Source organism: Hyaena hyaena, unplaced genomic scaffold (assembly GCF_003009895.1).
Source record: "Hyaena hyaena isolate Hyena2069 unplaced genomic scaffold, ASM300989v1 scaffold_366, whole genome shotgun sequence".
NCBI lineage: Eukaryota > Metazoa > Chordata > Mammalia > Carnivora > Hyaenidae > Hyaena > Hyaena hyaena.
In genome coordinates, this window is record NW_024080999.1 from 1,425,420 (window position 1) to 1,446,575 (window position 21,156).

Below are 21,156 nucleotides of genomic sequence, written 5' to 3' on the forward strand. Positions count from 1 at the left end.
AAGCATCCATTCAAAGGGAGAAAATATTCAAAATTCCCTTTTTATGACAGTTCTTTCATTCATTCCTTCTTTATTTCAGAAAAATTTTATAGAAAACCTATGATAGCTAAACGAATGGGAAGTATTAAAAATGACTGTGGATCCAAGTCTGGGAAGTTGGGTTTCCAGTGGAATTTTGAAGGGAGAGTAGGTTTACAGAAGATAAATTTGTTGAGAATATGCTGTTTGAGATGTTTGTACAGTATTTGGTTGGAGAGAGTCATCAGTTGTTTATATGATCTGAGGTTCTTGATAAAATCTGAGCTGGGAACATGAATTGGGAAGTCATTGGACTATAAATGGTAGCTGGTACCAGGGAACTGAATGAGAAAGCATGGCGTGTGAAGCTATTCTTTATGTCCACATCTCCTATCTCATATTCCATATCCTTCACACAAATCTAACCCCTCTCCCTCCATCTGCATGCTTCCGCTCCCATCCCTAAGCTCCAGTCCCTGGGAGTGATGTTCTGTGAGGGTGTCCTGGTGTTACTTCTAAGTTTTCCCTTATTTTTGTCCATCATGCTATGTACTCACAAAGTCAATCTCTACTTTTCGATCCATGTAACACTTTACTATTATCAGTGTGTGGAGGTTCTCTTCCTCACTTTATAACTACCTTTATATTAGATTAAAAATCAAATCATGAAATGTTTTTCAAGTTTACAAGGATATCTATCACTCTACCTATTGATCTGTTTAGCTTATCTAGTATTGAAAAAATAAAATAAATACTACTATCCTGCTAAGTTTAAGAACACTGCCAATCCCTTTGAAACTCTCTTTAACACACACCATTTTAAAATTTAATTTTGCAAATACAAAATTGATTCTTAAAGTATGGATGCTTTCTATTGCGTTGCCTTAAAAATTTACTTCCTTTAACATTTTGTTCATTTTTGAGAAAGCGCAAGTGGGGGGGGGGGCAGAAAAGAGGGAGACACAGAATCTGAAGCAGGCTCCAGGCTTCCAGCTGTCAGCACAGAGCCGGGTGTGGGGCTCAAACTCATGGACCATGAGATCAAGACCTGAGCCAAAGTAGGATGCTAAACCAACTGAATGACCCAGGGGCCCAAAAATTTGCCTTTAAAAATTAAGGTTCTTTGTTTGAGTAGTGAGAGAGAATTTCATATATTCGTTTAGAAAATTGTGTGTAGCTAATGTTGGAAAATGAAGTTAGGGAATCTCTCTGTGGACATATAGCCTGTTCGCTCACACACACACACACAATTTTGGATTACCTTAAGTAGGTCCTCCATGATATAAAATGTAAGAAAAAGGTAGTTGGAATATTGTAATTCATGCTCGTAGATATAATTTAATTCAGGTATCCAAGAAATTGTAATCGGAAACATATTCATTAATATCACAAGATATCCAGCATACTCAAATTCATTAGTAAATACGATTTTATGGCATGCCAAAAAAAAACAATACCTGCAAAAAAAAAAAAAAAAAAGAGTTTTTATCTGATAAAATAATTATACTGAATTATTTTCATTATATCCTCATTTATGTTCTAATCATCTGTTGCACAGAACCCAGCTTAGTTCTGGGTAGGAGCAATCACTACCTAACACTTTCTGGCATCCCCCTTCAGATATTGTCCTTTTAATTTCCTCCTCTGCTAAATGTCTTGAGGCTGATTTCCTTTCTTTTCCCCCCACCTTTCTCAACTCTCATCCACTTTTACTTTTTCTTTTTAACATTTATTTATTTTTGAGAAGCAGAGAGAACAAAGCGTGAAAGGGGGAGGGGTGGAGAAAGAGGGAGACACAGAATCTAAAGCAAGTTCCAGGCTCTGAGCTGTCAGCACAGAGACCATCATGGGGCTTGAACTCACGGACGGTGAGATCATGACCTGAGCCAAAGTTGGACACTCAATGGACTGAGCCAACCAGGTGCCCCCCACTTTTACTTTTAATAGAAATGCTTTTGGTCATAAATGGGAATAATGCATACTAAAAGTACTTTAAAAAATCATAAAACGGGGCACCTGGGTGGCTCAGGTCATGATCTCAGCATTGGCGAGTTTGAGCCCCTCGTAGGGCTCTGTGCTGACAGCTCAAAGCCTGGAGCCTGCTTGGGGTTCTGGGTCTTCCTCTCTCTCCCTGTGCCTTCGCCACTCACACTCAGACTCTCTCTCTCTCTCAAAAATAAATAAACATTAAAAATAAATAAATATTTTTTAAAAATTATAAAACAAAGGGAATCCCTTCCACCTTCCAAAGATACTATGATTAATAGTTTGAATACTGTTCTGATTTTTTTATGTAATCATTATCTATGAACACAAAAGAAATTATACATATTGTTCTGTAATTTTTTTCTCTCTTAACAATGTGTCATGAGCATCTTTCTTTGTCAAAGCACAAAATTTGGAGGAAAAAATCCCAGGATGTGCGGTAGTGGAAAAGTATGCGCCCACACTTTAACAAAACAGGTAAACTCACGTATAGTTTCTGTACCAAGTGTGTCAGGCAGTGGAATTGTGGATGAAAGGACTTACTTACGTATTTTTATTTTTTCATTTTTCAAGTAACATAATAATGCATTATTATTGTTAAAACTCAAGTGACATGATTAGTCAGCTGCTAATTTAAGGTTAGGTAAGTAAAGGATCCCTTCTCCATTCTCAGACGTAGATCTGTATTACTCAGGACCTGAAACGTTTACAAGTTGGGACCCTGAAGATGAAATTAGGAATAAATTATGATTCTGTCTTCACATTCCTAGAGACCTCTAAGGCCTCTGGCAGTGACTGTGTGAGGCAGGAGCCATCAAGTGAAGCCTTGTTAAAAGGTGAACTATTTAAATGATTTGAAGAGAAATCAGAGTATAAGCGAAGCCTTGTCAAATTCTGCCCATTTCAGTTCTATCTCCAGAATGCTATTTTTATCTTTTTTAAAATTTCAGCTGTGTTGGGGTATAATTAATATATAAAATTGTAGATATTTAAAGTGTACATTGTGGTGATTTAATGGATACATTGTGAAAAGAGTCCCCGCACTAATTGATGAACACTTCCATCAAGTCACATGATGACCTTTCGTGGGGGATGAGACCATTCAGGTTCTACTCTTTTAACAAATTTCAAGTATACGGTACACGGTTTTCAGCTAGAGTCACTGGGTCTTATATCAGAGTCTTAGACCGGATTCATCTTCTAGCTGAAAGTTTGTAACTTTTTACCATCCATTCTTTATTTCCCCAACCCCCTCAGCTGGTAACCAGGTAACCACTTTGCTATTTTCTATTTCTATGAGTTGATTTTTTTCTTTCTTTCTTTTGTATATTCAACACATTAGTGATATCATGCAGTGTTTGTCTTTCTCTGGCTTATTTTCACTTAGCATAATGCCCTCGACGTCCATCCATGTTGTTGTAAATGGAAGAATTTCCTTCTTTCTCGTGGTAAATAATATTCTCATATATATACATATATATACACACACCTTATTTTCTTTATTCAATCATACATTGATGGCCAGTTAGGTTATTTTCATATCTTAGCTCCTGTGAATAATGCTGCACTGAACATGGGAGTGCAGATCTCTTTGATATCTTATTTTCACTTCCCTTGGATATGAAAGGAATTTTCATGGAATTGCTAGATCATATAGTCGTTCTATTTGGATTATTTTTAAAAATTTTTTAATGTTTTATTTATTTCAGAGAGAGAGAGAGAGAGACAGCATGAGCAGGGGAGGTTCAGAGAGAGAGGGAGACACAGAATCTGAAGCAGGCTCCAGGCTCTGAGCTAGCTGTCAGCACAGAGCCTGACGCGGGGCTCAAACCCACGAACCGTGAGATCATGACCTGAGCCAAAGTCAGAAGCCTAACCGACTGAGCCACCCAGGCGCCCCTATTTGGATTATTCTGAGGAATCTCCAAATTGCTTTCCATAGTGGCTGTACCAACTTACATACCTATCAAGAGTGCATAAGAGTTTCCTTTCTTCCACATCCTTGCCAACATGTACTATCTCTTATCTTTTTGATGATAGGCATTCTAACAGGTGTGAGATGATATTTCATTGCATTTTGATTTGCATTCCCCTGATGATTAGTGATATTAAGCACATTTTCAGGCATTTTTTGGCCATTTATATGTCTTCTTTGGAAAAGTATCTACTTGGTTCCTCTGACCATCATTTAACAGGGTGTTGTTGCTGTTTGTTGTTGTTGCTGTTGTTATTGAATTGTATGAGCTCTTTGCACATATCAGATACTAACCTCTTATCAGATATATGATTTGCAAATATTTTCTCCCACTCCATAGCTTTTCATTCTGTTGTTTTTCCGTGCAGATGCTTTCTATTTTTTATTTATTTTGATTTTAAGATCACTTGTTCTATTTACTTAAATTAAAAAATATTTGTTAATGTTTATTTATTTTTGAAGAAGAGAGATAGAGTGTGAGCAAGGGAGAGGCAGAGAGAGGGGAAGACATAGAATCCAAAGCAGGCTCCAGGCTCTAAGCTGTCAGCACAGAGCTCAACATGGGGCTCAAATCCACAGCTGTGAGATCATGACATGAACCGAAGTCGGACGCTCAACTGACTAAGCTACCCAGGTACTCCTTTTTATTTATTTTTGAGAGAGAGAGCACATGCACACACATGAGCGGGAGAAGGGCAAAGGGAGAGGGAGAGAGACAGAATCTTAAGCAGACTCCATGCCCAGTGGGGAGCCTGATGTGGGGGGCCAGAAGTGGGGGGTGGGGGACAGGGGGGCATACCCTGACTTTGAGACTGTGGCCTGAGGCAAAATCAAGAGTTGGATGCTTAACCAACTGAGCCACCCAGGAGACCACATGCAGGACTTTTTAGCTGATGTAGTACCACTTGTTTATTTTTGCTTTTGTTGACTTTGTTTTTTGGTGCCAAATCCAAAGTCATTGCCAAGACTGCTATCATGGAGCTTATCTCCCATGTTTTCCTCTAGGAGTTTTATGGTTTCATGTCTTACATTCAAGACTTTATTCCATTTCAAGGTTATTTTTGTGTATGGTGTCAAATAGTGGTCTAGTTTCCTTATTTTGCATGTGGCTGCCCAGTTTCCTCAGCGTCATTTACTGAAGAGATTATCGTTTCCTCATTGTATATCATTGACACTTTTGTCACAAATTAATTGACTATATCTTCATGGGATTGTTTCTGGGCTCTCTATTCTGTCCCATTGATCTATATGTCTGTTTTTATGCTAATACCATACTATTTGTTTACTACAGATTTTTTTAAAATTTATTTTTCAGAGACACAGAGAGAAGGGGCTCAAGCTGGAGAGGGGCAGAGAGACAGAGGATCTGAAGTGGGGTCTGCACTGACAGCAGAGAGCCCAATGTGGAGCTTGAACTCACAACCTGTGAGTTCATGACTTGAGTTGAAGTCGGACACTTAATTGACTGTATCACCCAGGCGACCCTAGTATAGATTTTTAACATAGCTTGAAATCAGGTAGTGTGATGCCTCCAGTTTAATTTTTCTGTCTCAAGATTTCTTTGGCTATTAAGAGTCTGTTGTGATTCCATACAAATTTTAGGAATAAAAAAATTTTTTTGTAAAAAATGCAACTGGAATTTTAATAAGTATTGCATTGAATCTGTAGATTCTTTTGGGTAGTATGATCATTTTAACAATATTGGTCCTTCCCAATCATGAGCACAGAGTATCTTTCCACTTGTAATTTCTTCAATTTCTTTCATCAGTGTCTTACAGTAATCAATGTATAGGTCTTTTGCCTCCTTCATTAAATTTATTCCTAGGTATTTTATTCTTTTTGATGCAATTGTAAATGGAATTGTTTTCTTAATTTCTCTCTTAATAGTTTGTTACTGTTGTATAGAAACACTAATGACGTTTGTATATTGATTTTTGTAATCAGCAACTTTACTGAATTTGTTTATTTAGTTCTAACTTTTTTGTTTGTGTGTTCTTAGGGTTTTCTTATGTATCATGGCATCTGCAGAAAATGTCAGTTTTATTCATTTCTTCCGATTTGGATGACTTTTTTTTTCTTACCTAATTACACTAAGACTTCCAACACTATGTTTAGTAAAAAATGAAAGTGAGCCTTTTTATCTTATTCCTGATCTAGAGGGAAAGCTTTCAGCTTTCAGCTTTTCTCTGTTGACTGTGATGTTAGCTGCATGTCTCTCACCTGTGACCTTTGTTGAGGTACAATCCATTTTTACCCGGTTTGTTGAGAGACATAATTTATATTTACCTCTTTTTATCGTGTGTGTCCATTAGCAAATTATTGCAGCTCTAGTTGTTTTTTTTAAATACATTTGACTTTTAACCTTTATGTTAGACTTATATGTGATTTACCCACACTGTTACAATATTAGAGTATTCTGAGTTTTATTACGCATTTATCTTTACCAGTGAGATTTAGGATTTTCTATGTTTTTCTGTTACTAATAAGGGGTGTATTCTCTGGATGGCAATCACAAAAGCCAGGGTGCCAAACTTTTGCACAAATTCATTTCAGGGACACACTGTCCTTGCAAACTTGTTAAGAACTGTTCCTTTGTCTGTTCTGGTCTTGTGGCTTTTGCAGACATAAGCCCAATTAGCTCTCAGAGCTAAATGTTTTGAGGGTTCATCTCTCACGTGGAAGTCTTAAAAGTTGGGGCATTAAATGTTGGGTCCCAAACCCTTTACTTCTCATGGAGAAGCTGGAAGCCATGAGTTCCCTTTTGACTGCATGCCGTGGTGCCAGGGGGGTGAGGTTTATGTTGACAGTATGTCTCGGTCTTTCCTGTTTCAGTGTAGGTGTTTTCTCATTAGCCTGATATGTAGGAATCACTGAGCTAGTTTCTGGATTTCTTTCAGAGGGAAGTGATCCACGTGTGACTGTAGATCTGGCGTGTCCATGAAGGGCGTTGAGTGCAGCAGCCTCCTCTGTCACTATCTTGGACGAGAATGCAGACTGCTTTTCTGGATTTCTTCCAGCAATAAAATCATATCTGGCACAGCATTGCACTTGAGGTTATCTTTTGCTTAAATTTATAATTGACTACACTTGGACTTGTTTATGTCAGATGGATGAATTGAAAAGGGTACGATGCAGGGTGGGGCGGCACCTGGGTGGCTCCGTCAGTTATGTGTCTATGTCTTGATTTCAGCTCAGATCATGATCTTACAGTCGTGAGATGGAGCCCCACATCAGGCACAGAGCTGACAGTGCGGAGCCTGCTTGCGATCCTCTCTCCCCCTCTCTCTCTGCCCTTTTCCTGCTCATGCTCTGTCTCTCTCAAAATCAATAAATAATTTTTAAAAATAAAAGAAAGAAAGAAAGAAAGAAAGAAAGAAAGAAAGAAAGAAAGAAAGAAAGAAAGAAAAAGAAAGAAAGAGAGAAAAAGAAACAAAGGGATATGATGGGAATTACTAACAGTTCCTTTAAATCTTTAATGTTGGTGTTAAATTTTTTTCTCCTTCTGAAATACTATATTGCTTCTTATTACTATTTTGGCCAGGGTTCCACTTGGTCACTTGGTCCTTCCTGCCATAATTCTTATTCTATAGGTCAGCAAGAAAATGTGAACACTCAGCTAGACGCTAACTATATTCATTCCAACTATACACTTGGGGATTCAGGGAAATAACCACACAGTGGATTGATGGATTATTATGAAACTGACTGGGTCAGAGACTCCATATATTATCTAGTCTAAAAGCTTCCTGTGTAACTTGAGAGCTAAAATAACATTTCAAGCCTTTGGTATCAGTACCATTTTAAATGCCATATCCCAAAGTCTTTTTAAAAGTCTGGGTATTCTCTTTTTCTCAATGCAAAGTAAAGTCACTCTAGTAAAGTGACTAAAGGTCCATCTGAGAAAAGATTGTGGCATTATTTATCTTATGTACTTGTGGTATTGTTCTAGACCTTTCTCATGGGCTCTGGTTCTTAGTACTGACTTAGAGGGAAAGGGTGAGGAATCATGATCTTCCTTTGCAGTGGCTGATCTCATCTCTTTGCTCACCAGTTCTCTATCTTTAGAAAAGCCAAGTCAAATGTAGTTAACTATTTGTCTCTATTGCCCTTTGACACACATTATTTGTTAGCCATTCCCAGGTCGAGATACTCTGACTGCTACTCTGGGATTGCTGTCCACAAAAGAAAGTATGCCCGTCTTGCTTCTGACACTTAATTGCTGCTATCTGTCTTCTGCTATTCCCAACCCTTTTGGTACTAGTAAGATGAATTCCATGACAGCCCCCACTACTGTCAGCCGTGCCTTGCAGAGAACATCTATCATCGAGTTTTTAAGTGTTGCCTCATGGAAGTAAATGTCCTCTGCCTTTCCAGGGAGCAAAGTCATCTGGTGGGTCCTTCACTGTCATATATAATCTAGTTAAATATTCCAATTTCTATCACCTGCACTTCGTTTGCTGTAATTTATTCATTTGGTCAAGCTTCCAAGAACCATCCCAAGAGTGTAATAGTACCAGCTCCAAGTGTCCTTGACAGAATGTGGAACCCTGAATCATCGCGGATAAGACCACCATGCCAATAAATTCTCCCGAGTCTGGCCTTGTGTTGTAACCTTGTGGTCCCGTACCTTCTAGATCCATTCTCTTCTATGTTCTACTAGTATTTGGTAGTATTAGTCAGTCCCTGTAATTCCTTTAATAGATAAGCTGTAGCTCCTAAAGAAGGCACCATATTTTCCCCTCTGACTGTGTTGAAATCTGACCTGGGTAATTACCTTGGAAGCAGTGAAAGGTGGTAGAGAATAAACTTGAAACAAAGAAAAACTTTACCTTCTGATGTATTTGTACCAACTGAAGGTGACAGAAGGCTATTATCCTTTAGCAGGAGAGAGGGGGCTCCCCTGCTAGGCTAGAGTGTTGGTAAGAATGTGGAGAATGTTTATCCATCCAAGTGTTACCACTTTAGATCTCAGTGTCCTGATCTTTTTCTCTCAGAGCACTGACATTGATACAGAAGCCTTGTCAGTGCTCGGCATTTATTCTTCTTTGCACAGCTCTAACTGCAGCCCCTCAAAATAGATACACTAGAGCCACTTTTTATTCAATTCTGAAGCATGTAAGTTGAATTTTTAATTTTAAGAATCCTGTGTGTTTTTCTATTCAGTTTCTTTTGGTGAGTAGACTTGTTTGTGTTTGTGATTCCATCACATATTAATTTCAACATTTCGGTAATATTTGCAGTACTGGAATGTTATCCAACACTTAGTAATACATGCTCATCTCTGGTAAGTGTTTACCCAGTGCTATTCCCTGGACTAGGTGCTTCTAAACACAGTTTATGTACTCTTTCCCACAGTCCCATGAAGAAACAGAGGAGAACCCAACTGGCATACTTTGGTACCCACTATGTGTCAGTTACCTTGCCAGAGGCCTTATGTATCAGCTTGTAGAATATGACACACATGCTGAGAACTGAAAAGCTCATTCAGATCATAAATGCTAGAGACTGAGATTCTAAACCAAGCAGACTGGATTCTCTGACTCCAGAATCTGTACTGCTTCTTTGAGATGAATGACATTAGAGAGAGCCTACAGGGTACACTATCAATTATAGTTTTTAAAATCTCCCTTTCTTTAAGTTGCATCAACAAAAATAATTACTCAGAAAGTTATAGCTTTAGTCAGTATGGAAGGCTTAAAATACAATAATATGAAAATATCATTCTGGTATTTATTGGGTATGGTAGATTAAAGAGAGTCGCATAAACTTTGCTACTTTTATTGAGAAGAAGGGTCTATACTTCCTCCATTTGCATCTAAGAAAAGAAATAAAAGGCATACAAATTGGAAAGGAGGAAGTAAAATTTTCTCTATTCATAGATGACATGATCTCATATATAGAAAATCCTGGTAAATTCACAAAAAAGCAGGAGAGCTAATCAGTGAATTCAGCAAAGCTTCAGGATATAAAGTCAAAATACAAAAATCATATACTAGAAATGGACAACCCAAAAATGAAATTAAGAAAACAGCTTTGGGGTACTTGGGTGGCTTAGTCAGTTAAGCATCCAGCTCCTGGTTTCGGCTCAGGTTATAATCTTGCGGTTTGTGAGTTTGAGCCCCTCATCGGGCTCTGCACTGACAGTGTAGAGTCTGCTTGGTATCCTGTCTCCTTTCGTCTCTCTGCCCATCCCCTGCTTATGGTCTCTCTCTCTCTCAAAATAAATAAATAAGTAAATAACCTAAAAAAATTTTTAAAGAAAAGTTTCATTTATAATAGCATCAAAAAGAAAAAAATATGTAGGATTAACTCTAACCGAAGATTTCTTTACGGAAAACTACAAGATATTCCTGAAACAAATTACAGGCCTAAATAAATGAAAAGTTACCTCATGTTCATGAATTGGAAAGCTTCTTATTGTTAAGCAGATTCAGTGAAACCCCTATGAAAGTCTCAATGACATTTTTTTTTTTGCAGAACTAAGAAAATCCTAAAATTTATATGGTATTACACTTATATGGAATTACCCACATCACTACCCCAAACTTGAAAAAGAAAGTAAAGTTGATAGATTTATATTTCCTGATTTTGAAATTGTCTAATAGCTATGGAAAACAATTTGGTGGTTCCTCAATAAATTAAACATAAAATTATCATATGGTCCAGCAATTTCACTCTTAGTGCATACCCATTTGGAAAGCAGGTATTCAAATACTTATACAAAGGGGCACCTGGGTGGCTCAGTTGGTTAAGTAGGTGACTTCAGCCCAGGTCATGATCTCACAGCTCGTGGGTTCCAGCTCCGTGTCAGGCTCTGTGCTGACAGCTGTCTCAGAGCCTGGAGCCTGCTTCGGATTCTGTGTCTCCCTCTCTCCCTGCCCCTCCCCCTCTCATGCTCTGTCTCTCTCTCTCTCAAAAATAAATAAACATAAATTTTTTTAAATTAAAAAAAAAACATGTAAATGAATGTTCGTAGCAGCGCTGTTGCCCTGTTCACAATAGCCAAAAGGTGAAAACAACCCAAGTGCTCATCAACGATTAATGAGTAAGCAAAATATGGTATGTCTGTACAATTTAGCTATAAGAAGGAATAAAGTCTTGTTACATGCTACAAAGTGGATGAAACTCACGTTACTGGACATTCTATCATGTGGATGAAAACATTATGTTGAGTGCAAGAAGCCAGAAACAAACGGCAATGTATTGTATGATTCTAGTTATATGAGACATTCGGAACAGGTAAATTCATAAGAGACACAGCGGACTCGTGCGATGCAGGAGCTGGGGAGCAGGGGGATTGGGGAGGGACTACTTAATGGGTGCTGGATTTACACTGGAGGCAATAAAAATGTCGTGGAATTCGATAGAGATGATGGTTGCCCAGCATTGTGAATGTACTAAATAACACTGAACGGTACACTTAAAAGTGGTTAATCTTGTTATGTGACATTTATTTCCACAATAAAAAAGATATTATACTATTTCTTTTTTCTGTAAGTAACTTCTTGCATGAATATAAGTAAGTTATTTACAAATTACCCCCAAATATTTTCCAATTTATTCAGGATATAATTTAAAAAAAAATTTTTAAGATTTTATTTTTAAGTAATCTCCACACCCAGTGTGAGTCTTGAACTTACAACCCTAGATCAAGAGTCACATGCTCTATTGACTGAGTGAGTCAGGCACTCCCAAGATATAAATTTTAAAAATAAAAAGGAAATTTAAAATCAAAATAATAGCATTTCTAGTAAGGTTTAAAATCACTTACCTTGATGCGATCCCTTTTTCCTTTTTAGTATTGTACACCCAATTGAGCAATACTTTTCTAATAAAGGTAAGAAATTTTTGGCTTTCAGAATAAGTCTTTATTGTCTCAGGACTCATATATCTGGCAAAAAAAAAGGCAATCATTAAATGTGTTTTAAAATTTGGAGGACAGATATAATGCAGTATTGTCAGAAAGTAGCATAATAGTTCTGTCCATTGATAACTGGGACTTGGACCCTCTCATTAGCATGAGTCGAAGTCACAAAGTTGTAGCTATAAGTGGATATATAATTATGAATTTAGATTGTGGGGCTCACTCATTACAGTATAAAAAATGGGAGATACATGGTTTAAGACGGAGAGGTCAAGGATCAGGGAAGGAAAGAATAACATGATTTAAATATTTGGAATTCAAATACATCCAGGTTTTCATGTTGGCTCCCCCATTACCTGGTGAAGCAATAAACAAATTACCTCGCTAACCTATTTGCTCTATGAAATAGATGTAAAGATATCCATGCCATTCAGGGATACTTAAATAAGAAAGTATATATGAAACACCCATCCTATTTCACACATTCTCTTAGTTCTTTGATTTTGCCTTCTGGGCAGGTAGTTGGGGAACTTATGGGGAAAATACACGTGGTGGGGGTAAAGGGTTATGTTTACTTAGAGAAATCAGTGGCCATAAAACCCCAAAAGACAATTTGGTAGCACGTATCCCATTGTATCTAGGTTTATGCTGGCTTTTCTATTGAGGCAGCTCAGATCTACATGTTATGATTTTGTCTTGCTTAGGCAAATCCCTTGGTTTTCATTATCATCATCAGAGGGAGGATACAGTTTTGTCGTTGGGTCTGGAGTCCCACTTTAAAATATGCCTTAAAAGAGGGGGTGCCTGGGTGTCTCCGTCGGTTAAGCGTCAGACTTCGGCTCAGGTCATGATCACACAGTTCATGAGTTTGAGCCCCATGCTGGGTTCTGTGCTGACAGATAGCTCAGAGCTCAGAGCCTGGAGCCTGCTTCAGATTCTGTGTGTCTCTCTCTCTGACCCTCCCCTGCTCACGCTGTTTTTCTCTCTCAGAAATAAAATATGCCTTAATAGAACGGCATTGGTGACTTGCATTCAAAGGTAGACCTTGCCCTTCCTATTGATTATATTGCTCTGACTCTGAAATCTGAGCAATTTCTCTGCTGCAGGGATACAGATGTAACTGGAAAGAAGAAAGTCACTGAATTCTTTGTGACTCAATAGAATAATGTAGTAATTACATGGAAAATAACCAACGTATATGGGACTTGATTTGTTCCCAATTTTAAAAATATTTATTGAACATATTCTGCTTGCTAAAAGCAGGGGAGAAGCCATAATCGAATACAGATCTCTGCCCTTAAGGATCCAACGGATAAGCGAAGTAAAACATGCAAATAACAATTATAGTGAAGGGCAGTCAGTGTTGTTGGGGAGATGATAAACAATAGGGCACTTTGGATCCATCAAGTAGGGGACATTTAATATAGTCTTGAGGAATCCGGAAACCCTCCTGAAGGAATTAATGACTCCACTAAGATCTGGTCATTTCATTAGTTCCTATGAATCCTAGAATTCTGGGATACCAGTAATTATGTGGTATTTTATAGCCCAAATGACTAATTCAAGCTCCTGGATTCTTATTTTTTATCAACATATTCACTGCTTAAGAATATTTCCTGATTTAGGAAAACAGTTATGATCTCTTTGGTTGGATAGTGAGGCAGCTTAAACCTTGAGCTCTGTAATTTATTTGTGACCTGGGGTAAATTGTTGTAATCTCTTTGTGCCTCACATCTCTTGCCTGCAAAATGAAGATAATACTGGCACTTACCTCATAGGACTTTCAGAACATTAAATTGGTAATGCATGTAACATGTTTAAAACTGCCTGGCACAGCACTTAATAAATATAAGCTCTCTCTTCAAAGAATTCTTTCTTAGGTAATTACACAGGCAGTTAGCACAGGTCCTGGTGCCCCTGTTTAAATCCCCAACTTTTCATCTCCTTAGGCTTGTTTTCTTGCCACAGGACACACCAACACACGGGGCTAATGATACGAATGACCAGCAAATGGCAAAGTCAACACCATGGCAGCAAAGAAGCATGTACTAAATATAAGTGTAATTAACAGGAAGTTCTCTGGGGATTAGGACACTATTCCACTTATCTTGATAGTCCCCACAGGGCTTGACATACACCTTTGCACATATTAGTATTTCATATTTATCTCTTTTATGTGTGACTAAAAAATAATATATTCTAAAATTTGCCACTATGAGTCTTTTCAACACTTTGACCCCCTTCTCCCACTGCTGGCTTCCTTGCTCTGGGTCTTCATAGGCATATATTGCTCCTGCCTTCCTGGGGGACTTAAAGGGGGAAAATCCAGGCATTGAGTTGAATTGCTCGATGCTGCTTTTTTAATATTAAGTTCTCCTGAACAATGCAGTGATAATGCTTTTCAGCATGTTATATCATTCCTTTATAAACTTCCACTGTACAGTGGGCATCTGCCTTCTTTAAAGTATTCATCATATTGTTTTAATTTTTTTAATGTTTTTATTTTTGAGAAACAAAGAAACAGAGTATGAATGGGGGAGAGGCAGAGAGAGAGTGAGACACAGAATCTGAAGGAGGCTCCAGGCTCTGAGCTGTCGGGAGAGCTCGTACAAGGTGGGGCTTGAACTCATGAACAGAGAGATCATGACCTGAGCCGAAGATGGGCACTTAGCCGACTGAGCCACCCAGGCGCCCCCATCATATTATTTTTAAGTGATCACATTTGCCCAGCCCTCCTCCCCGGTCCCCCAACGCCACTGAGGTCCTGTAAGCACTTGAATGGCCCAGAGCTGGGGGCAAATGGAGACCCTTGTACTTATACTCATCAAGAAACAAAATTTTTAGCAAGATATATTTTAACTTCCTACCTTGATAAGTATAATGTTATAATGATTTGTATGGCTAGGCTTGAAAAGGAATCTCTTATAGTCTTTGACATCTCTTATAGTACTTGAACTGCAATGAGACCGTGCTCCAGTGTCCGGCTGCTTCTCTTCCCACACACAGCTTTATCTCTCTCTGTTGCCACAGGCCAGTACTTTTGAGTGGACACCAGGCACTTCTCTTGGCTCTCAGGCCTAGTTTGCCTGTGAGGTAATGTCCCAGGGGAAAAAGCTCAAGAAGACCTTACAAACGAGCTGAGGACCATCTGAGCAGGGAATACTGGTGTCCTTAGTACCAGGGGTCTAATCTAGAACAAGAAGGTATGTCCGGGCTTTGGGTGGACATTGTGAACCTACATGACAGTTTAATTCTTCCCTTTGCCCACTCAAATATCCTTCATCTTTCCAAGGGGATCTGAGGTTATCCCTAATATGCTGACTTTAAGGAACTTGCTATGTGCTATGGAGGCTTATGGCAAAAGAAACTATTACAAGAACAAGCTGAGGATTAACAGAGAACATATAGGGGCATCTGGATGGCTCAGTCAGTTGAGCATCCGACTCTTGGTTTTGGCTCAGATCTTGATCTCAGGGTCATGCGTTCAAGCCCTGCATTGGGCTCCACACTGGGGCATGAAGCCTATTTTAAAAATAAAAATAAAAAAAGAGAGAACATGCATTGAAAGATGTGCCTGGAGGAATTAAGGAAGTCTTTGACCTTACTGAGGCACTCAAGTAGTCTAAAACAGTCTTTTTTTGATCAGCTGTGAGGGCAAAAGGAAGGAGCATCTCAATCAGAAGGAGAAAGGAAGAGCATCTCAGTCAGAAGAAGCAGCTTGTTCAAATGTACAGAAGTATGAAAAAGTAGAGCAAGTTGGGAAATTATAAGTAGGTCATTTGACCTGATTTGGGGGTGCAGAGCATGGAGTGGCTTTCCCACATAATACGGGATGATCCCAAGTTATCAGAAAGAGCAGAAAAACTCACTTGCACAATTTCCTAAATGCAATGGCTTAGGATGGAAGCTTTCTCCTGCCAATATACTTACTCTCCCTTCTTTTCACCAAAACTTCCCGCTGCACCCACCAGCACCTGAGCAGCACTCTGGGACAGAGTCTCATTCCTGTATTGTCTCTGGTAGCTTGCCTAAAAGAAATGTGCAGTCAAATTATTATACAGCATAGATAATGATAACAACTTAGTATTCCCTTTATGGAAAAATAGCCTTTGAGAAAAAAGTCAAAATCTAGTATCATTATAAAAAGAATGTTTCTGTAGAGTCCAGACCTTGAGATCAGTGCAGGAGGTCCGTCTGCACTTTGGGTGGAATCAGACTGGTTCTGTGGAAAACTAGGTTCCTGCTAGATGTGAACTAGGCTTTCAATAATCAGTGGAGTTTTCCCACACCCCAAAAACAAATAATCCAGTGAAGAAATGGGCAGAAGACACGAAGAGACACTTCTCCAAAGAGGACATCCAGATGGCCAACAGACACATGAAACGACGTTCAATGTCTCTCATCATCAGGGAATTATAAATCAAAACCACACTGAGGTGCCACCTCATGCCAGTCAGAGTGGCTAATATGAACAAATCAGGAGACTATAGATCTTGGCAAGGATGGGGAGAAATGGGCACCCCCCTACACTGTTGGTGGGAATGTAAACTGGTACAGCCCCTCTGGAAACAGTGTGGAGGTTCCTCAGGAAACTAACAATAGAACTCCCCTAGGACCCAGCAATAGCACTGCTAGGAATTTACCCAAGGGATACAGAAATGCTGAGGCATAGGAGCACATGTACCCCAATGTTCATAGCAGCACTCTCCACAATAGCTAAAACATGGAAAGAGCCTAAGTGTCCATCAACGGACGAATGGATCAAGAAGATGTGGTTTATCTATACAATGGAATACTACATGGCAATGAGAAAGAATGAAATCTGGCCATGTGTAGCAACATGGATGGACCTTGAGGGTGTTATGCTGAGTGAAATAAGTCAGGCAGAGAAAGACAGATACCATATGTTTTCACTCATATGTGGATCAGGAGAAACTTAACGGAGGACCATGGGTGAGGGGAAGGGGAAAAAATAGTTACGGAGAGGGAGGGAGGCAAATCATAAGAGACTCTTGAATACTGAGAACAAACTGAGGGCTGATGGGGGTGGGGAATGGGGGAAGGGGGGTAAAGGGCATGGAGGAGGGCACTTGTTGGAATGAGCACTGGGTGGTATATGAAAACTAACTTGACAATTAACTATATTAAAGAAAAAAGAATAAGTGGAGTTCTGGGGACAAATAAATGAGGGAAGTTCCTGCCGCAAGTATATCCCTATCTTAAAAGCTTATAATGCATATTAGAAAATCAAAGGCTCAGAGAAATCCTGTAGTAGAGGATCCTGGTTTATATCTTTAATTTTTCTAAATATTTTGATGACAGAACTCTCTTTTCTCCAGTCTATTATAAGTATTAAATGAACTGCCACTGTTGTACAGAAAACAGCCATTTGTTCATTCCATCTGTATATTGAGAGACCACTTTGCTTCAGGCACTACTTTTGATGCTGGAGAAAGCACTGGCCTCAGAGGGCTGAACACTGTTAAAAAATCTCTATATGAACCAACTTCCTAAATTGGAATGCATGATGTAACTAAAGACTTATGCTTCCATAGAACATATCCTGTCTGTACCGGATATGGATATGAACATGCAGTTTTGTTCTTGAGGATACCAGAAGGAAATAGAACTAATTTTAAGAATGAGGGAAGAAAAGGTTATTTGTCCATGATACAGGAATTCAACAGGGTAACAGTCTTCTTAAGCTTCATTAAAATACTTATAAAATAATGTGAGATTAACATATTTTCGATATCTTCAAAGGTGAACACCATAGTATGTAGAAAAATAAGGAAGCCGAAAGTAATATGGAACTCATGAAAGCTTGGCAACACAAAGGACACAGCAGTTAAGATACTAGAAAAATGTTAATTCTTAAATGATAATTCACAACAAAATGTGAGAATAATTGAGAATGGCTGATTCCTTAAAAGAACATAAAGATCCAACTTACCTTAAGAAATAAGGGTTTCCTGGGGTACCTGAGTGGCTCAGTAGGCTGAACGTCAGACTCTTGATTTTGGTTCAGGTCATGATCTCATGGTTGTTGGGAGTGAGGCCTACTTTGGGCTCTGCACTGCTAGCATAGAGCCTCTCTCGTCCTCTCTCTCTGCCTCTCTCTCCATTTGTGCTCCCATGCTCACTCACGCGCGCTCTCTCTCTCTCAAATAAACAACAACAACAACAACAAAAACAACCAAACAAATGTATTTCCCAATTAAGACCCAACTCATAGCACAAAAATCAACAAAGACATAATGGTAGAAAACAAACACTTAGGGCAAGAAACCAAAAATATGCATGCTGGATATGCTGCAGAAAATCTGAGAGTTCCGGCACTTAGCATTTTCCTATTTTATGAATGGAGAGAATAAAGACTCAAAAAGAATAAATCCTCAGACATACATCATATTATTAATGAAAAGCAAGACCCCAAATGGAATGTCCTGTGTTGCTATTGAGGGATCTTGAAAACATATTTTCCTGAAATAAATTAAAAATCTGGAAGTGACTCAAAGACACGATGTCATAAAATCTGCTGGTGGAGCAAAGCACCATATGGGCATAAGTTCATCCTTATGGCACTGCCTCAATTGATTAATGACATTATTCAGGTCCTTGGAAAATCTGCCTTTGAGATTCAACCCATCTGCCAGGATGGGTTCTGCCAGGTTCTGAAGACAGAACCATCATGTCCTATAGACCTTCCATCTCCCAAGTTAGATTGAACATGTAGAAGGCTTGGAATCCTGTATGGTTGGAGTAGATGAGACAGTATGACCATTCCATATCCAATGAGGAAGGCCCAACATGAACAATAGTAAACAGGTCATTAACAATTTCCCACAGAGTCTGCTATGCTGCTGTGCCACAGAACCTCTCTAATTTTTTTTCAAGATTTGATCTGGAAGCCACTACTCTCTTTTTGCAGTTATCAGCAGACTTGGTGGTATCTTTCACGAAAAACTGGCATGGACCTGGAGGTGGATGGTGTCATCGAAATGACCGCATAACACATGTAAAGGTTGAATTCAGCTGTAATTCCTCCCAGGGGGATCTGTGAAATTCCGAAATCCTTTTAATAAAACACCTTTTATTTAGGCTAATTTGGATGGATCTATTTTTCTTTTCTTTCTTTTGGCAATCAAGCAGATTCCTAAGACAATGCCAAACTTTCCTTTGCCTTTATAACAATCTATTCAGCTCAGCAGGTAAGCATAATCAAGATGTCTTTAACAAGGGAGAAAGCTTTTGGTATAATTTTAGACCAAAAAAATCATTTTATTCTTTTTAATTTTAGAGAGAGAGTGCAAGCAGGAGAGAGAGGCAGAGGAAGAGGGAAAGGGAGAGAGAGAATCCCAAGCACGGCCCATGCTATCAGTGCAGAGCCTGATGTAGGGCTTAATCTCAGGACTAGGATCATGACCTGAGTCAAAATCAAGAGTTGGATACTCGACCGACTCAGCCACCCAGAAGCCCCCCAAATATCATTTTATTTTACTTATTTTAAAAATGTTTTACTTATTTCTGGGAGAGAAAGAGAGACAGAGTGAGCAGGGGAGGGTCAGAGAGAGAGGGAGACCCAGGATTTGTAGCCGGCTCCAGGCTCTGAGCTGTCAGCCCAGAGCCCGACGCAGTGCTCAAACCCACAAACCATGAGATCATGACCTGAGCTGAAGTCTGACACTCAACCGACTGAGCCACCCAGGTGCCCCTCATTTTATTTTATTTTATTTTATTTATTTTGTTTTGTTTTCTTTTCTTTTCTTTTCTTTTATATTATTTTTTTAATGTGTAAGTGTAATGTTTACAATTTTTTATTTTTAGTATATTCAATTTTTTTTAACAAATAATTTATTGTCAAATTAGTTTCCACATAACACCCAGTGCTCATCATTTTAAAAGTATATAATCAAGTACTAACTATTTGTGCTGACAAGAGACGCCTGTTGGCCAGCTCCATTGCTTCAACGTTAAGGGTCTCATCTATTTCCTTGTTACAGGATAGACATTTCACCTTTTGGTGCTCTGTTGTTTCTCCTTGGCTCAACTAAGTAGAACAGAAATAAAAACCAAAAAAATAATGTAGAAATATTAATATATTGTTTGGCATAACCCTCAAGCAATTCACATAACAATTTGATTTGAAAAATTATAGAAAATCTGCTAGATACAGAAAAAATGTTAAGGTGAGTTTCCTTATCATTTCACAGTTATCTAGAAGGTAAAATAATTGCCTGTTTTGGGGGAAAGGAGTTATATCATATTTTTATCTTTACATGGCATTATTGACAGTTTATAAAGCTACCACATATATAATCCCACATTAAGCCAATGGTTCTGAAAGTGTGGTCCCCCAGCAGCCTTGGCATCCCCTGGAAATTATTAGAAATGCACATTCTCAGACCCCAACAGAGGCTTACTAAATCACAAACTCTGGGGGAACAGGGATTTTACAAACCCATTCCATGATTCTTGCTGCATGTAGAGTTTGACAATCACTGCTTTAACCTAATCACTTAAGATAGAATAGAAAATGAACTTGGCATTAGGAGATGGGAATTATGGATAATTTCATTTTACATATGAGAAAAGCTGAAGCTTAGAGAAAATAAAACATTTGCTCAAGATCACAAAGCTATTTACTAAGCAACAAAACTGGAAATGAACCCAGAATTTCCAAGTCCAAGGCCCGTGCTCTATCTGTAACACTGTAATAGTCCCCTGTGTCTGCACTGTAAATAGGAGAAAGCAGTTGTTTGATCATCTGCCTTCTGAAACAGATCAAGTATCAGACTGCGGGCCTCAACCTTGACTCTGCAGTAAAATCTGCTGGGTAAATGGAATAAAAATACATATGGACCCTCCTCAGACCACCTGCATCAGAATCTCCAGGCGGGAGGCTGAGAAATAAAACCATATTTTAGTAAACTTTCTAAATGATTCTGCTGCAGCCAGATTAGCAAAAGGCCACAATCAGAAATTGGGAGCTATTATAGAAAATAATTAGATTTCACTTGGTACTTGTCTTATCCAGAAATCATTATTCCTATAGGTGGGGGGCTTGCTTCTGGATCCCCAGCTGGAGCTTTAAGTACTGGTTAGTGGATACGAAATGGATTTTGAGGAATCCTATTTTATAGAAACCAATTATCATATGTCTACACTCCTAGAAGTTGGCTTCTCATATTGTATGCTGCAGACAAACATTGCAAAAGCTGCATCATAAAATATGTATGCATTGAAACACTGCACTGAAAGCTGGACCTGACATAGGAGAAAGCAAAACAGCAATAACATTGAGAAGATTCAA

General features: G+C 38.7%; 1 protein-coding gene across 1 annotated transcript in view; it reads right to left on the bottom strand.

The window, feature by feature from the left end:
* The window catches only part of SLC9C1 (solute carrier family 9 member C1), an 87,058-nt gene that overhangs the window by 26,448 nt on the left and 39,454 nt on the right, over positions 1-21,156 (bottom strand). The window contains exons 13-16 of the mRNA XM_039250338.1: positions 19,768-19,893; positions 15,774-15,871; positions 11,751-11,870; positions 1,280-1,475 (exon numbers count right to left, since the gene is read on the bottom strand). Of these exons, the coding sequence (XP_039106269.1) occupies positions 1,280-1,475; positions 11,751-11,870; positions 15,774-15,871; positions 19,768-19,893 (540 nt within the window). The remainder of the gene's footprint in view (positions 1-1,279; positions 1,476-11,750; positions 11,871-15,773; positions 15,872-19,767; positions 19,894-21,156) is intronic.